The 16,995-nt window shown below is 38.2% G+C and overlaps 2 protein-coding genes across 2 annotated transcripts; both read left to right on the top strand.

Annotated features, from left to right (window-relative positions):
- Window positions 1–1,891: 1,891 nt before the first annotated feature.
- Window positions 1,892–7,140, top strand: LOC117634211 (succinate dehydrogenase [ubiquinone] flavoprotein subunit 1, mitochondrial). The gene is made up of 16 exons (XM_034368185.1): window positions 1,892–2,173; window positions 2,710–2,877; window positions 2,997–3,084; window positions 3,332–3,478; window positions 3,593–3,733; window positions 4,277–4,362; window positions 4,468–4,560; window positions 4,649–4,712; window positions 4,834–4,977; window positions 5,128–5,315; window positions 5,515–5,689; window positions 5,777–5,947; window positions 6,157–6,226; window positions 6,337–6,457; window positions 6,532–6,569; window positions 6,680–7,140. Exons 1-16 carry the CDS (start codon window positions 2,069–2,071, stop codon window positions 6,780–6,782), a joined length of 1,902 nt encoding a protein of 633 aa, XP_034224076.1. The 5' UTR covers window positions 1,892–2,068; the 3' UTR covers window positions 6,783–7,140.
- Window positions 7,141–12,893: 5,753 nt separating this feature from the next.
- Window positions 12,894–15,746, top strand: LOC117634542 (SCARECROW-LIKE protein 7). The gene is made up of 2 exons (XM_034368693.1): window positions 12,894–13,279; window positions 13,413–15,746. Exon 2 carries the CDS (start codon window positions 13,440–13,442, stop codon window positions 15,243–15,245), a length of 1,806 nt encoding a protein of 601 aa, XP_034224584.1. The 5' UTR covers window positions 12,894–13,279; window positions 13,413–13,439; the 3' UTR covers window positions 15,246–15,746.
- The last annotated feature ends 1,249 nt before the right edge of the window (window positions 15,747–16,995 follow it).

Here is a 16,995-nt window from a genome sequence, read left to right on the forward strand (position 1 = left end):
GAGGAGAAACACTCCTCCATAAAAATGATTATTGACCTATCCAGAATCACTCTTAAACAAGGCCTTAAGTTATGTCATCTTCTAACAAAATTGAGATGAAATGCCCTTAGAGCATCCACAGTAGGGGGGTGTATTTTCGGGGGTGTAAAGCCACTTTTACATCTCCTTTACACCTCCAGAGGGTGTAAATACTTTTTTTGCTCCAATGGAAAACGATGTAAATCCAAATATGCATATTCGATTTGTTTGTGATAATTCTTTTTTATGGTTTTTTTTTGTTTTAACTTTTAAAAATTAATTTTGTGCGTGTTAGATTTATTTTATTTTTCCAAATAAATGGACATAAAAAAATTTAAATTTGGAGAACATATGATTTTACTTACGAACTAACATAAAAATATTTATGTAGAAATCTGGGCCATTTGAAGTAAAGATGTAAAAAAATATGCAAATGTACATCTAATTTTACATCTCCATAGTTGTGATGTATTTTTATAACCATTTATATCTTTCCATTTGAGATAATTCCAACAACAAAAAGTGTATATTTAACATACAACCCTCACTATGGATGCTCTTAGACTAAATTTGTATTCGAGCAGTCGTACATGGAACACATGCCGTGTCCCTCAATCAATTACGATACCATACTTTATAGTTTTGCAATTCAAATCAAAATTGATATGGAGGTCTTGAGCTAATGGTGGATTAACTGCCACGTGGTTTGTCTTCATTATGTCCATCGTGGCTTAAAGAGCACCAGCCCATGCACACTTGCCCTTTCCCTACCAAACCAAACCAAACCTCCAAAATATTTTTAGTTGGGTTGGGTTGGGTTTGGATCACCATGTTCTTCGACGTAAAAGTCCTAAAAAGAAACTTTATGCCTTGGAGGAGGACCATTCTGATTGGAACGTTATCCATTCACATTAATAAGAAGAAGACCAATCTATTCTGAACCGACTAATAAAATTAAACAAGAGAAAAAATGATCAACATGAGGTTTTTGCAAATGAAGCGTGTTGAAATCCCAATCGCAAAATTCAAAAAGGACAAATGTCAAAATTCAGCAGCAGTAATCAATGAAAATGATTTACTAAACTTGATGTTACAAAATATACAACATTTTTTTTAATTAAATTTGGAACAATGGTAAAACTTTAAACATGACTTGATTCGTATTTGCTTTGATCCACCTAAAATGAATGCAATCTATGTTAATTAATCTTTAATTTGGCGGTAATTCTCTTTTCAAGACGTCTTGAATTCGAATTTTCCTTCAATGATTAAGTAACATTGCTACTAATTACTACGCTTGTAATCACCACCATATGCTTATGGTATATGAATATGGGAAAGAATAAGGGTATCATAGGAATATGGGGTTTGAGCATATGTGTATTGCTAATTGACCGACCTCTATTCGTGTTGAGAACATAATATGGTTTTTAAATAGTAAGTTAATGTTTTTGACACGATATGATAATATTATTCATACTCGACATAAAATAGTTAATCAGTTTAATTCACCATTACTTAACATAAACACGATTCATGGATATGACACAAGCCACCAATGCAAATATTAAACATGTCGGTTTAGTATCAAACATTGTAAAACATGCTTTGCTTAAATATTATTCGAAGAAAATAATGATTGAATAGTTAACGAGTTTTTATATATGTGAGTATGATTTTATGGGGGTAGGTTTGGTCTAAAAACATAAGTCACTCACCAAAATTACCGAATTCTCCCCTTGGGTAGTAGCAAACTGTACGGACACAAGCCAGACTGGTTGGTAAAAACAACAATGCTGAAACGGTCATTGGCAGGTTTTATCCTGGTGGCGATTCAGTAATTTCGGAGAACTTTATAACCGTAAAATTCCATTTGCTAATCAAAAGCTGCTGTTTTATTTTCCGTTTCGCCTCCACTGCTGCGACGCCGAGAAGGAAAAAAAAACAAACGCAGAATAGCAGAGTTTCCAATCCACTGAGATACAGAGCGGGACAGAGATAAACCGGAAACCAAACACCACCCCAGAGCTAGAGCTACAGCTGCAGCGAGATGTGGCGGTGCGTTTCTCGTCGACTTGGCGTTCCTTCTTCCCAGAGATCCATCTCCAGTGACTCTCTTAGATCTCACTTCTCCAGGCTCTTCTCCACTGAATCCGTACGCGCACTCTCAGTCTTTGGGTTTTTTTTCTTCTCAATCTTCTTCGTCTTATTCTTGATCATTGATTTCATTTCATCTGCGTAGCTTCATTGGAAATGATACGCAACTGTGTATCCAGGAATTGATTATTGGTTTTATGGATGATTTTGTTGAGTTTTGATCGGATTCTATCTTATTTTTGTCATTATTTTGATTTTATATGGTACAATAGTTGAGCTTTTGATTTCTATTCAGTTTGGTTGCCGATAATTAGCAGGAAAGTAAGGGAATCTAAAGCTTATAAGTTTCTGATTCTCCATTTTATTGATTTTGAAACGGCATCAATCCACTCAAACGAGCTCATTGCTGCTAATTGGCTAAGCTATTTTTGGGGGGGTTAAAGTTGAATTCAGTTATTCATTTTGTTGACATTTAAGTTTTCAAACACTCTATTAATGCAGTTCATTATTCTTTAATCTACGTGCAAAGTTTAGTTCTTTATTTTGTGATCGATTGTATTTGGTAATAGTACATGTCTTTTTTGCTTTTGGCAGGCTACAGGGCGCTCTTCGTACACTGTGGTGGACCACACTTATGATGCAGTGGTTGTCGGGGCTGGTGGTGCAGGGCTGAGAGCAGCCATAGGACTTTCAGAGCATGGATTTAATACCGCTTGCATTACGAAGCTTTTCCCAACTCGTTCACATACTGTTGCAGCCCAGGTGTGTGATATTGCAATTTAATCTGACTATTGCATATAGCTTCACCGAGTTCATGTGACTATGTAAATTCCATAGTTTTGGTTTGGATATGGTTTACTAATGCGTTGAGTTGTCTGTAGGGTGGCATAAATGCTGCATTAGGGAATATGACAGAGGATGACTGGAGATGGCACATGTATGACACAGTCAAGGGAAGCGATTGGCTGGGTATGTTACTTGTTAAACATGACACATCTGTGGTTTTCATTTCATGCTGGGGATGGGGTGTTAGACAGGAAACACTTGCTTTTATGGATTGTATTTTAACTGTACAAGTATTTCATAGGCACTTATTATTCTTGCACCCCACTGTGCACATGCAGACAGACAAACACACACTTTGTGGTTTTATCTCTACTTTTTACAGTTGTCCTTTGGTTGTATTTTGACGTGTGAGCCTTTTGTGTTCCTATAGGTGATCAAGATGCCATCCAGTATATGTGTAGAGAGGCTCCAAAAGCTGTGATTGAACTTGAAAATTATGGATTGCCATTTTCTCGAACTGAAGATGGAAGAATATATCAGCGTGCATTTGGTGGGCAAAGCCTTGACTTCGGAAAAGGTAAGATGATGCATCCATGCATGTTTGAACTTTGAAGATCACGTGCCTATCTCATGATTTCTGTTTAAAGCTGTCTGACATTGGCTTCGTGTACTTTATCTTGTTACCTTATAGGTGGACAAGCATACCGCTGTGCTTGTGCTGCTGACAGAACTGGTCATGCTCTATTACATACTCTCTATGGACAAGCTATGAAGCATAATACACAATTTTTTGTCGAATATTTCGCTTTGGATCTTCTAATGAACAGTGATGGTAAGTTTATGTGTAACAGATGGGCACTTTCTTTGAAGAAAAAATAAATAGAAATGTACAAGTTGTAATCACTATGTTGCTATGTTTTGACTATTGGAAGATGCAACCCTTTATACAAACCAGAAGCATATCAGAAGTGATTAATCATATTCAAAATTGCCTTTCATGAGAAGAAAGTTTTGACATGTTACTTGTGGAATGAAGCTAGTTTCATCACATGTTCTTATACATAAAAGTCGGCAACTTTTAGTGTCTTAGTTAAGATGTGGTATAGTGACAAAGTTAAGATGAGGTCCATATTTCAGCTGCGTATATGTTGATGCTTTGGTATATTGAGTCATTGACCATTGAGTTCTTTTCATCTCTTCCCTGGATTGCTTGCATGTTGAACATCTTGTTCTGAGATGTTCAACTGTGTCCACTTTAAAGATTTACTATTTTCTTGATAGCAATGCACATACGAAAATATGATATAAAGAATTGTTTTTTGTATATCAAGAGTGCTTTTCATTAAGTTAATTGTTGATTGATATTGTAATTCAGGGAGCTGCCAAGGAGTTATTGCATTAAATATGGAGGACGGGACTTTGCATCGGTTCCAAGCAGCATCAACAATTTTGGCCACAGGGGTATTTTTTCTGTTTTCTTTTTCCTTTGTTGGAGTTATGTCATTGAAGTTCATCTTATTCCAATTAAGCAATAAGATCTGAATCCATATTTTGTGTTTCTGGCAGGGTTACGGTAGAGCATATTTCTCTGCAACCTCAGCTCATACCTGCACTGGAGATGGTAATGCCATGGTCGCACGTGCTGGACTCCCTCTTCAGGTTTTTTAATCTTTCCCATTCTTGAGTCTTCAGTAGGCTTTTCCTATTGTCATGATATATTTTCTTGTTTGGTATGTCCCTTCTGCAGGATTTGGAGTTTGTGCAGTTTCACCCTACTGGTATATATGGTGCTGGGTGCCTCATCACTGAAGGTTAGTGATATTTTGGTTGCATTCCTATGCAATCTCATCGTTTGATTATCTTGTTGTTTGTTATCCTCAGTTAATTAGAAGCTAGAAACTGATATTTTCTTCTTATTTTTGCAAATTGTAGGATCACGAGGGGAAGGTGGTATCCTTAGGAACAGTGAAGGTGAGCGATTTATGGAACGGTATGCCCCTACAGCGAAAGACCTTGCTTCTAGGGATGTTGTGTCAAGATCTATGACTATGGAAATCCGGGAGGGTCGTGGTGTAGGTATGATGTGTTTTGGAATGACATTGACCTTCATCCTTGCTGACACTGCTGTCCTATCTTTGTATTCAGTAATGAGATGGATCATTTCAATTATTTCCTTGCTATGCTTTTTGTGTGTCCTTTAGTAACTGTTACAGTTATTTTTATCAGGACCTTTGAAGGACCACATCTATCTCCACTTGAATCATTTGCCCCCAGATGTACTCAAGGAGAGGCTTCCTGGTATCTCTGAAACTGCTGCCATTTTTGCTGGCGTGGACGTTACAAAAGAGCCTATTCCCGTCTTACCTACTGTGCATTATAATATGGGTGGAATTCCGACCAATTATCATGGAGAGGTATGAGTTAATATATTCATGTCAACTAGGCCTCTTATGATTTAGTCAAGGGCCTACAATGTAGTTAAATTGGATCATCACTTATTGAATGAATAGATATAATGACTAAAATTCCAAAGAAACATCCTTTGATTAAAATAAGCATAAACAATTCTCTGAAATACTGCTTTTCCTCACGAACATGTTCTTTGTTTTTCAGGTCGTTACCAAAAAAGGTGATGACCCAGATGTAATAATTCCTGGGTTAATGGCAGCTGGGGAGGCAGCCTGTGCATCTGTGCATGGTGCCAATCGGCTTGGTGCAAATTCACTCCTTGACATTGTTGTTTTTGGCCGAGCTTGTGCAAATAGAGTTGCAGAGATCCATAAACCAGGCAAGTTTGTTTTCATGCTAATGAAGATAATAAATTAATAATGTAAATGTGTGAAAATCTTAAACGTCTCTACTTGATCTTGTATAGGGGAGAAACAACAGCCTCTGGAAAAGGATTCTGGTGAGCAGACCATTGCATGGTTGGACAAAATAAGGAATTCAAATGGTTCACTACCAACTTCGCAAATCCGGTTGAATATGCAACGAATAATGCAAAATAATGCTGCTGTGTTCCGCACACAAGAAACATTAGAAGAAGGTATTCCATTTCCCAAAAGTTACAACGCCTTGACCCCATTTTGCCCTTTTTGGGTACATAAAGTGGCTTTATTGCTTACTCCTTCAACTCAATATCTCATATTTCAACCCATTACCTTGAGCTATATAGATTTCCCCTGAACTTTTTGGCTGAAAATCAAGCACTATTGCAACCTTTTATGTACCCCCTTTTCTGTGTTCCTTCTGTAGGTTCTCAGTTGATTGACAAGGCATGGGAGAGTTTTGATAATGTTCAAGTGAAGGATCGGAGTTTGATATGGTGAAATTTTGTGCATGAGAATGTTGGCAAATAAGTAAATACATTTTTTTCTTTTATGAGCTAACAATTTAAAAAAAAAATATATATATATATATATAATTTTTTTACAGGAACTCCGACTTGATAGAGACTATAGAGTTGGAAAACCTTTTGATAAATGCCTGTGTCACCATGCATTCCGCTGAAGCCAGGAAAGAGAGCAGAGGAGCACATGCTCGTGAAGACTTCACGGTTAGCCCTGTTGCTCTTGTTTATAAATGTCCTTTCCTTACCACTATATAATGAAAATTTCTGTGCTCTTGCAGAAAAGGGATGATGAGAAGTGGATGAAACATACTCTAGGGTAAGCCACCTTCGCCATCCCCCTCTATTATGAGAAATATGCAGTTCCCTATTCGTGGAATTTCATTGTATTGTATATTCGAAATTAAATTATGTTCATTTTTTGTGCAGATACTGGGAAAATGAGAAGGTCCGGCTAGACTACAGACCAGTTCACTTGAACACATTAGACGATGAAATCGAGTCTTTCCCACCTAAAGCTCGTGTCTACTGAGATGTCTGCTCCGTTTATAATCGCGCTGATAATCTGTTTTACAAGCATGTAGTGAACTCCCTAAGAGGAAAGAAGGCTGTTAATTGTTGTAGGTGCAGCTTTTTGGCAAATAATTGTTGCATTAATCTGTGTTAAACTGATGTGATCCAAAGTATCAATAATTTCAATCAAGGATTGGAATGTCTATTTTGCAGCAAAGGGGAAGATTCTTCGAATGTATTTAATTTTGATAACCCATTAAATTGCCAGCAAATTCATGGATGTGATATTGTGTTTTAGTCGAGAGCCTATCCAGGCGATCTGTTGGACTTGGACTTGCTAAAGGTGAATTTATCAACATATAGCCGATACCTTTTAACATTTGTGAAGCTGAATTTATACTCCGAAATTGAATCCCAAAATGATTGGGTTTACAAAACTATGGTCTTAGTGTCGATCTACAAGAGCAGTGAGTTTCCAAATGTTTGCTTTGGATTGGCAAAGGCCAAAATAATTTAAATGATTTAAATCAAATTTAGTATCTGTGAGATAACAATAAAGTTGTTGAGGCAAGATTTGAAATCGGGGTAGGTACATAGATCCCTTCTACTCGTTTAGAAAAAGGCCACATTTAGGTGAAGTTCTCATTGTCTTCCCACCCTTTGTTTAAACTTTAGCTCTTGGTATTATTTGAAAGAAAGAGGACTAAAGGTGGCAATGGAGGAACAATCAGTCTCTTTGCATTATGTAGGAAATTTGCTTGTTGATGTTGGGAAGGATTTTGCCACGTTCAGTCATGCGTTCGTGAATGATCAGTTGTTGTAGTAGATACATTAGGGACCCATTTAGATCTATGATTAACAATCAATTACACGTCTATCGTAAACGCATGAATGCATTAGAGATTCATTTAAATCTCCAATCAACAATCAATCACAAGTGCACCACCGCGACTAGCCCTAAGAGAGTTCAATTGAAAATTGCATAGTATTAATCCCTCATATAATCCACAAGCAACAGTGAAGAATCAAGAATTAACAATGAGCCCATCATGTAAGGACAAAGCTAAGTTTTTAGCAGTCAAACATGCAATGGAGTGGTGTCTTGATCCAAAAACTGCTTTATTGGAAATTCGAGTGTGCATGGCTTATAATAATGTAAGAGTTGAGTGAGAGAGTGAGAGAGTTAGTAACAAGTAGGCGACAATAGTGGCTTTTAGTTGGACTAAATGGCATTCACAAAGACGTTGCTACAATATCACTGACTCACTACATCTACATGTTTCATGATGTTAGTGGGAGAAACTGTGCCCCCCTCACAAAAATCAAATAACTACTCATTCATATTTCATACTCCCCTAAAAAAAATTCCATAATTCTAACATTTATATTTTAAAATCAGTTGGGGTGATTCGATTAATATTCAGAGTGGAGCAAATCAAAATTCTTTTTTACTCGGCTAGACTCCGTTGAAATACAAAATCTCAAGTACAGAGGTAAATACTCTTAACTATTTAACTACGTTTGCAACTCTTCTTTTTGTTTTTGTTTTTAACTTTTTCATGAGTGTTTCAATTTAATTCTGAAATTAAGTACTCATTAGTCATTACGATTACAGTCACTCAAGTTGAATAACAGCTTCAATTATATGACCCACTTGGTGCGGATGACGGATGACGTTCTTGTCCTGTGATTATGATGTTTGTTATTGTCCTAATATAATATAAACTGTGTTTGGGAACTGATTTCTATATTTCCTTACTAATGGTTAAGGTGGTGATGGTGGTGGTGGTAAGTCATTTATTTAATTTATCACGTTCTAAGACTAAGAAAGTGTCATTATTTTAAAGAGCCTTAAATATTTAGAAAACATGTACAGAACCTAACCTTATTTTTATATTTAATTTGTCAAAATATTATGGGTTTTACATGATTTCTTTAATATTTTGAGTTTCATATCTTGTAAGAAAAAAAAAAAACCTCAATTAGCTACTTGTTATTTTCTAATTGGTTCTTAGTGTGTTACAATTTTTTCACTTAACAGCAAGAAATTTTTCTAAAATATTGTATTTTAAATATTGTATTTATAAAATGTCATGTAGACCTATTTGTAAAAACTATTGTTTCTTTACCTTTTACACAATTTGTTGATTGAATTTGAAAATATAGATTTTCCCACTTAGACAAATATACATTGATCAGTGTTTTTTTTTTTTCCCTTTCTTTTTTGCACTAACTTGATCAAATGATGACACTTGTAATACAAAATTAAGGGATATGCACTGTTGGGATTTTGGTGGACCACAAAAGAGTTGGTGAACACTAAACAGGCAACATTAAAAGACTAATTTGTAGCCCAAATTTGTAAATAAGATAAGTACATATAAAATAAAATAAAAAGTGTATTACTACGCTCAATTATTAGCCAAAGTACTTAAGTACTTGATCATAAACCTGCATTCAATATTTGATTATTCCCAACCCCATTCACCACTGTCTAAAGTTAGCTATTAAAAAAAATTATATATATATATATGTATAGTTATTCTCTGATTCAGATATCTGTACGTTATTATTGTGCGAATGCCATTATAAACAAATAAAAATGTAAAAAAATATATTAAAAAATATATAACGTCCGCACTGTAATAACGTCCAAATAATATTATTGTAATTAATACGTCCATCCGAAATAAAGTTAGAGTCAATTTCCATAACATAATGCAAAAGTTATGTGGGATATAACATGTCATCATATGTAAGCTGTTTTTAAAATAAATAAAAACTTAATTAGAAAATATTAAATATCTCTTTCAAGAGATGGCCATTTGTAGAACATACAGTATTGTAATGCTAGTGGTTGTTGCTTTCATTTTCGACTGAATTTCAAAATTTTCAACTATCTCAGGCTAGCAACAGCCCCGCAGCTATTAGCCATACCTGTATAACTTTTTAAAACAAAATACTATTTCAGTGCTGGATCTTAATCAGATTGTTGACTAAGCTATAAGCTGCTTACTGCTTAATTAATCCATCATGCGTAATTGTTATATGCGTGTACTCTAGTGCTCTATGAGTTAACCCTAATTATTAATGGTTTAGTTTCACTAACTCTTTGCTTTTAGGATCTTTTATATTGAGATAGACGATAGTATAATAAACTCACACACACTACACGGATGCTAGGACTCAAATCCATGACTTTACCTGAAAAAGTAAATACTTCAAATCACTACACTAATGAGTCCTTTTTATCCAATTATTAATTTCAGTTGTTCATAATAGCTTTCTACCCTATTATCCTAGCTATTGATATCTTCTGAATTTGAAGCCTATACTACAAAATGACCCTTCACTTATATTGCATTAGGCAGATTCAACTGTACAATTAACTATTATTGAATTGGTCCAGCTGCTCACTATACAATTCGAACCCCCCAAACCCTAAATTTAGGAAACAAATTTGATTATGATTATTTATAGACTCGTACTTCACAATTCTTTCTTTTTTAAATACCTTCAAATTCCATGAACTGGACGTATTAATTATGATGATTTGCTTACGTGATGCAATAGCTAAACTACCAAAGATTCACAATTGTTTCGAATATGAAGAAGGGGAAGCTAGCGTCATTAAGAAATGTGATTGATTAAAAAAAAGTGAATCAGTTATATAACTTTTCTCTCTCACAACATGCATGTAAAAATCACATATAAATTAATAGTGCTAAATGTAATAGATATCTATAAGTTACGTATATAGTAATTATTGCTATTGCGAAGTAGAATCATGAGAATAAGTAAAATAAATCTTGATTAGATAGTGAGAAATGAGAATTTGAGAACCTTGGGTTAAACTAAATTGAAGGTGTGAAAAGTGGATGGAGAAAAAGAAATGATAAAGGAGGATGTGCATCCGTTGTGGGTCTAGTCCAAATGAGAAAGATAAGCTAAGCAATGGACTGCTTTGATTTATTGTCTAATCAACCCAACTAGTGACGGCGGACTAAGACCCTCTAATCTTTGTCCATTTCGCTTTTACATCATTAATTGATAATCTTAATTAGAGAGCCAGAAAAAAAAATATATTTAAAAAGTATAAAGGGTTCTTTCACAGCCTTTCCCATCTACAACACTACCTCAAATCCACGTCCCAATTGCCGAGTGATCATCACTAAAAACAACACATTTGGTTGACCTCTACTTATTATCACATCTTAATTCGGAGAAAAAATTTCCCACTATTTGTTTGTGTTTTTAAACGTGACAGGAGATATAAAAATACAATTATATATAACTGGATACGCCTAAAACTTTCCCGATTCACTTGCTCTGAAGCCAACAAGGACTTCTGATCTCAACACCTACTTCCCAAAAACCTAAAATTGTGAATTGAATGACTATTTTCCAACAAAAATACATTTCAACATAATGAATCCGTTGACTTACACCACCAACACATGTCTCAGATTCTGAAAAAGAAATTTTGGTTCTCACTTTTTTGAATCTTTGATTATATATATAATTATATTTATATATTTATATATTTATTTATTTTGCATTTGAATGAAACGTAACATAAGAAATCATGTTAATGTGGTAGACATCTCCACCAGCACCACCACCAAATTCCGAAAGCCCACCGTGGACGTTGTTTTCACTGGGTTTGTTGCCCGTTGGTTTGTTTGTTCCACGTCAAAGTTTCGTGCACCGTTGCTTTTCTCAGTTGTTGCATTTTGGTTGGTCCAAGATTGTCCACGTGGGACCACACTGTACCCACTTTTCCTCATTAGTCCTTGACAAAGAGGGCCCATGTAGTCTTAAAGTGGGCCCACCGACCGGCCAAAAAGAACGGACCCCAATCTGCCTGCGAGTCTCTCCCTCCCTCCCCACTTTGCCCCATTAAAAAAAGCCCACTCCAAATTTTCACCTTTCTATGCTCTTTCTTCCTTTTTTTCCCCTTATCTCCACCCTTTATTATCTAAAAATCACCCCTTCCACCCCCACCCTTGGGCCTTGACTCACTTTTTATCTCTTGACTATACTTTGCATTGTGTTCTCTTTTTGATCTAGTTTCATGCCTTATAAAATTGTTTTGTTTTTACATTAAGGAAGGAGAGAAATTCGAATTTGGGTTTCTTTCTCGTTCCACCTCATTCGATATTTAAAATACACGTAATTAATTCGAAACTAATTGTTGATTTATTGAATGAAAAATAGTACTACTACATTAATTATATTTGAATATTAAAGTTTGATAATGATATGATGTGGTGTTTTCTTTCATAAGAGAATGCTAACGTCAGTTATAAGTGGGCACATGAAGTAATTTCAACCATTGATGATTATAGATCATTATAGACCGTGGCGTGACTCAGATCAGCATAACACTTTGTACTTAGTTGAAATTGAGACCACTACAAAACTTCACTTAGTTTTTTTTTTTTTTTTTTCCTCTTTCGAAAAATTTGATTTAGTTCTAATAGGAAAGGTTTTTTTGTTTTTTTGTTTTTTTGTTTCTGTTTTGTCGATTTCTACTAGGAAAGGTAGTAGAGACACATCATGTAATGTTTAAATCCAAAAAGTAATTATGGCTAATAAATCTATTCTAAACTCACCTCACCTCACCATTCGTTGTTGTTGGATCCACATTTTTACCTTTTGACTCAGGTCCACGACTAAACTACAGTAATTGCATGTCGTACGAAGCGCCAACTGCATACACGCATCGGGCATAAGAGATGAAGCAGACAGGTAACGCAGTCCGTTTCTGTTTTTGTGTAAGTCAGAGAAACGAGCGGCCAGGATTCGCTCACCTTTTCCCTAAAAGATCAGACCCCATGACGTCACTCGTAGACGGTGACATGGACGCGCCGTTTAAAATCGAGAGCCCCGGGGTCCCACATGGCCCGAACACAGCGGGAGGAAAATAAAAAAGACCTACACACGTGGACGTTCGTGACACGGTGTTGTCATATTTGAGTAGGCGGGGCCCACTCTCATATGGGCGCCACGTCACTGAGGGAGGAAAAAAAAAAGAAAAAAAAAAAGAAAAGAAAAGAAAAGAAAAAAAGGAAAGAGAGAGCGCAGAAAAGAGGGCCTAGGTTTTTTAGTAGGGGAGGGTGGGAGAAGGTGGTTCCCTCTACTCTCATGATTTCTTAATTTTTCATTTTTTTGGTTTTCAAAATTGGGAATGCCTTTCTTTTTTAATCTTTTTGCGAAATGAGGAAGTGGGTCCCACACCGTTGCTGATTTTGTATGGACTTTAATCAGCTCCAGCAGCCAGCGAGCCAGCGAGCGCCTTGGGTTTGGTTTTTGGTCCTCCTTCTGGGGTTCAAGTACTTTGAAAGTTTTTAGCTTCAGCTGCTCTGCTTGCTTTCTCCTTCTTAAAATCCTGTTTGTTTAAATAATAAACCAAAGCTCTGCTCTATACAAACGTCTACTCTCTCTCTCTCTCTCTCTCTCTCTCTAGCTCAGCAAACCAAGTTGTGATCCCGTTGTTTCTGGACCTCCAGTTGTGTATGTACCACTCTCTCTCTCTCTCTCTCTCTCTCTCTCTCTCTCACTATATAAAGTCTCAGTCTTTCACTCTGGAACTCACTTGGCTGCTATGTTCTGATTGTGGGTTTGTGTTGTTGTAATGTGAGTGCAGCGGTTTCCGGTTGGATTTGGCCGGAGAATGGCATATATGTGTGCAGACAGTGGCAATCTAATGGCGATTGCTCAGCAAGTCATCAAGCAGAAGCAGCAGCAGGAGCAGCAACAACAGCAGCACCACCACCACCAACAGCAGCCGCTTGGCGCTTTCTCTCTCACTCCCTGGCCCAACAACACTCACAGCCCCAATTTGGGCTACGGATTAACCGGGTCGGGGTATACCGACCCGTTTCAGCTTTCCGGAAGCTCTGACGCCGGCGGGGAGCCTGGGTTTCCGTTTCCCAACTTGGATCACCACCCCACTGGGTTCCGGTTTTCTGATTTAGGCGGCGGTGGCGCGGCCGAGTTCGACTCGGACGAGTGGATGGATAGTATCATAGGCGGTGGGGATTCAACGGATAGTTCTAATCTGCCCTCTGCTTGCGACACGTGGCATGGCAGCAATGCTGATTTCGGTCTCTACGGTGCCGATCCATTCCAACCCCCCTGCCCGAGTCGACTCAGCAATCCCTGCTCCCCACCGTCCGATCTCAACCGAGTCATCTTCTCTGAAACTCAGAACCAGTTGCCAGCCTGGACCGCCCCTCCTCCGCCGCCACCAGCACCGCATGTTGTAGTCAAACAGGCCAAATCAGCAGACCCTCCTCCGCAGCCAAACGAAGCCGTCGGGGTCTCGTCAAGGTCACCGGAGATCGAGTCAGCGCCGCCGCTACTGAAGGCCCTACTCGACTGCGCCCGGCTAGCCGAGTCCGACGCGGACCGCGCCGTCAAATCACTGATTCGACTCAGAGAATCGGTCTCAGACCGCGGAGATCCAACTGAAAGAGTTGGTTTTTACTTCACCGAAGCGTTGCAGAGCAGAGTGTCGTCTCTGCAATCGGAGAAAAGCTTGGCGGCCACCACGACCTACGACACTGCTTGCGAAGACTTCACTCTCTCTTACAAGGCCCTAAACGACGCTTGCCCCTATTCCAAGTTTGCCCATTTGACTGCGAACCAGGCCATTCTCGAAGCGACGGAGAGAGCGACGAAGATCCACATAGTCGACTTCGGAATCGTCCAAGGGGTCCAATGGGCCGCTCTGTTGCAGGCCTTGGCGACCAGGTCAACCGGAAAGCCCAGCAGAATTCGGATCTCCGGCATACCGGCTCCGTCTCTGGGGACATCTCCGGCGGCCTCGCTTTTTGCTACTGGAAATCGACTGCGCGATTTTGCCAAGCTTCTGGAATTGAACTTCGAGTTCGAACCGATTCTCACTCCGGTTCATGAGCTCGACGAGTCGTGCTTCCGGGTAGAACCGGACGAGGCCTTGGCTGTGAACTTGATGCTCCAATTGTACAACCTACTTGACGAGACTCCAACGGCGGTTCAATCGGCTCTGAAACTAGCTAAATCGCTGAACCCGAAGATTGTGACTTTGGGCGAGTACGAAGCGAACTTGAGCCGGGTTGGGTTCACGAGTCGGTTCAAGAACGCGTTGAAGTACTACACCGCGCTGTTTGAGTCGCTGGAGCCGAACATGACCCGAGACTCGCCGGAGAGGCTTAAAGTGGAGAAGCTTTTACTGGGTCGTCGAATTGGCGGCGTGGTTGGGCCGGAGCAACCGGGAACCAAGAGAGAACGGTTCGAAGACAAAGAGCAATGGAAGTATTTGATGGAAAGCTCCGGTTTTGAGCCGGTAGCTCTTAGCCATTACGCAGTGAGCCAGGCCAAGATCCTGCTTTGGAACTACAACAATTCTTTGTATTCTCTAATTGAATCTCCACCGGGGTTTCTCTCTCTGGCTTGGAACGAAGTTCCTCTGTTCACTGTTTCATCATGGCGTTAATGGGTTTTGCTTCAATTTGGGAATTGGGTTTTTCACCAGGTCTTTTAATACTGGGTGGAAGCCTATTAGTTTCAGTACGCCATTGACAGTGGTCTTAGTTCAGTGCTTCTTGTTCTTCTTCATGATCAGAAATGGAACTCAAGACTGCCCTAGTGAACTTACAGTTAGTATTTATTTTACTTCAGCATATAAAATCACCTCCACCACCATCACTCTTTTGAGCTTTTTGGATCACAAATTGCTTGTTAATTTTTGTAGTTTCTTCCTAGTTTTTCATCATTCTCCAACGTTATCATGGTCTTCTCTGGTTTTTTTTGTTTTTTTGGTTGGGGTTTTTCTTACAGGTTTGAGACTCTGAAATATGACTAATTGTAAAAAAAAAAAAAAAAAAAGGGCATTGAAAATCAAGGGGTAACAAGGTTCTGTTCCCTTTGTTGTCTGTAGTTTCTGTATGTAAATTTGAATCTTCATATTGAATTTAGTTTCTATTTCTTCAGTTCAGCTTCATTCTTTTGTCCAACAAAGATTATTTTTACCGTCAGAAATGGTTAATTGGTGATCTCATTTTTGTTTTTTACATTAAAGCTTGCACTTTTCGAGTATTCTGGCTTTATGGCTGCAAGTTTGGTTTACCTCACAGAGGCTGTGGCTCTGCAATTTATTTCAATGCCTATGCCATCAGGCAGGCATCAGATTTTTGTGACCTACAGCAGCAGTAGCAGTGTGTAATAGATTTCTGACAGTTTTAATTGCCTCATTATCCATCAGGTTGTCTCTGTAAGACTGTAATTAGGGTTTGATGAAGACCCATTACCTGAGCGTGCAAAGCTGTGATTTCTGTAATTGGTCTCTTGATGAAGACGACCTGCTACAAGTGATCTGCCAGCAGAGATCTTTTTTACTCCTGCTGCTCAACTTTCCATATTCAAAGGCTGCTGCTTTTGTTTCTGCCTCGTAATCAATTTCCTTAAACCAGCGCAAAAGACAATGACTTGGAGTTAAAGCAACTTGGCAATTTGCTTGAGCATTGGAGTTTCTCGCCCATCCAATGTGTAAATGTGTCTATTTTTTCAATCCATGGGCCATGTTTTCTTCCTGATTATGATATTAATGCATGTCCCTTTCACTCTGAGATCAGTCCTTCTCTGGCTCTCTTGCTTACAGACTTGGGGATGAGAACCAACCCCTTTCCTAGTCTCTCTCTCTGTACAAAATAAATGGGCCAAAAGCATGACAAAGAAGGCAGTGGCACTGCATGATAATGCTCTGCTTATGGTCCGAGTGACTCTGACCATTCAAGCCTCATTGTAAAAGCTACGTTTGAGTATATAGAAATTTGATTTGCCTTCTAGGGTAGGGTCCCATTTAAACCCAAAAAAGAAAAAGAAAAAAATTATAAATTATAAATAAATATCACTATGTTGGGTTTGGTATAAGTATCTTTCAATATCTCTTGCTCTGTTACCTGTAAAAAAACAAAGCACTCCCTCTTATGTCGTCCTCAGCAGAATAACACCATATTGAATTGCAAAGAAATGGACCCTTTAAGCCCCTCTGCTGGTCTGGCACTATCCTGTGAAATGTCCTTCTCCTCGTAACTGGAGAAGTGTGATTTGGCAAGTTAATTACTTGAAAGAGGCCTTTTTCATCACTAATTGTACCAAAGACCCCTTTGATTTGGGAACTTGACAGCTAAGGCCGTGGTTAACTGGTTATAAATAGTTCGACTGGAAAATTTTAAACACACATT

The sequence above is a fragment of the Prunus dulcis genome, chromosome 7, assembly GCF_902201215.1.
Source record: "Prunus dulcis chromosome 7, ALMONDv2, whole genome shotgun sequence".
NCBI classification, from domain to species: domain Eukaryota; kingdom Viridiplantae; phylum Streptophyta; class Magnoliopsida; order Rosales; family Rosaceae; genus Prunus; species Prunus dulcis.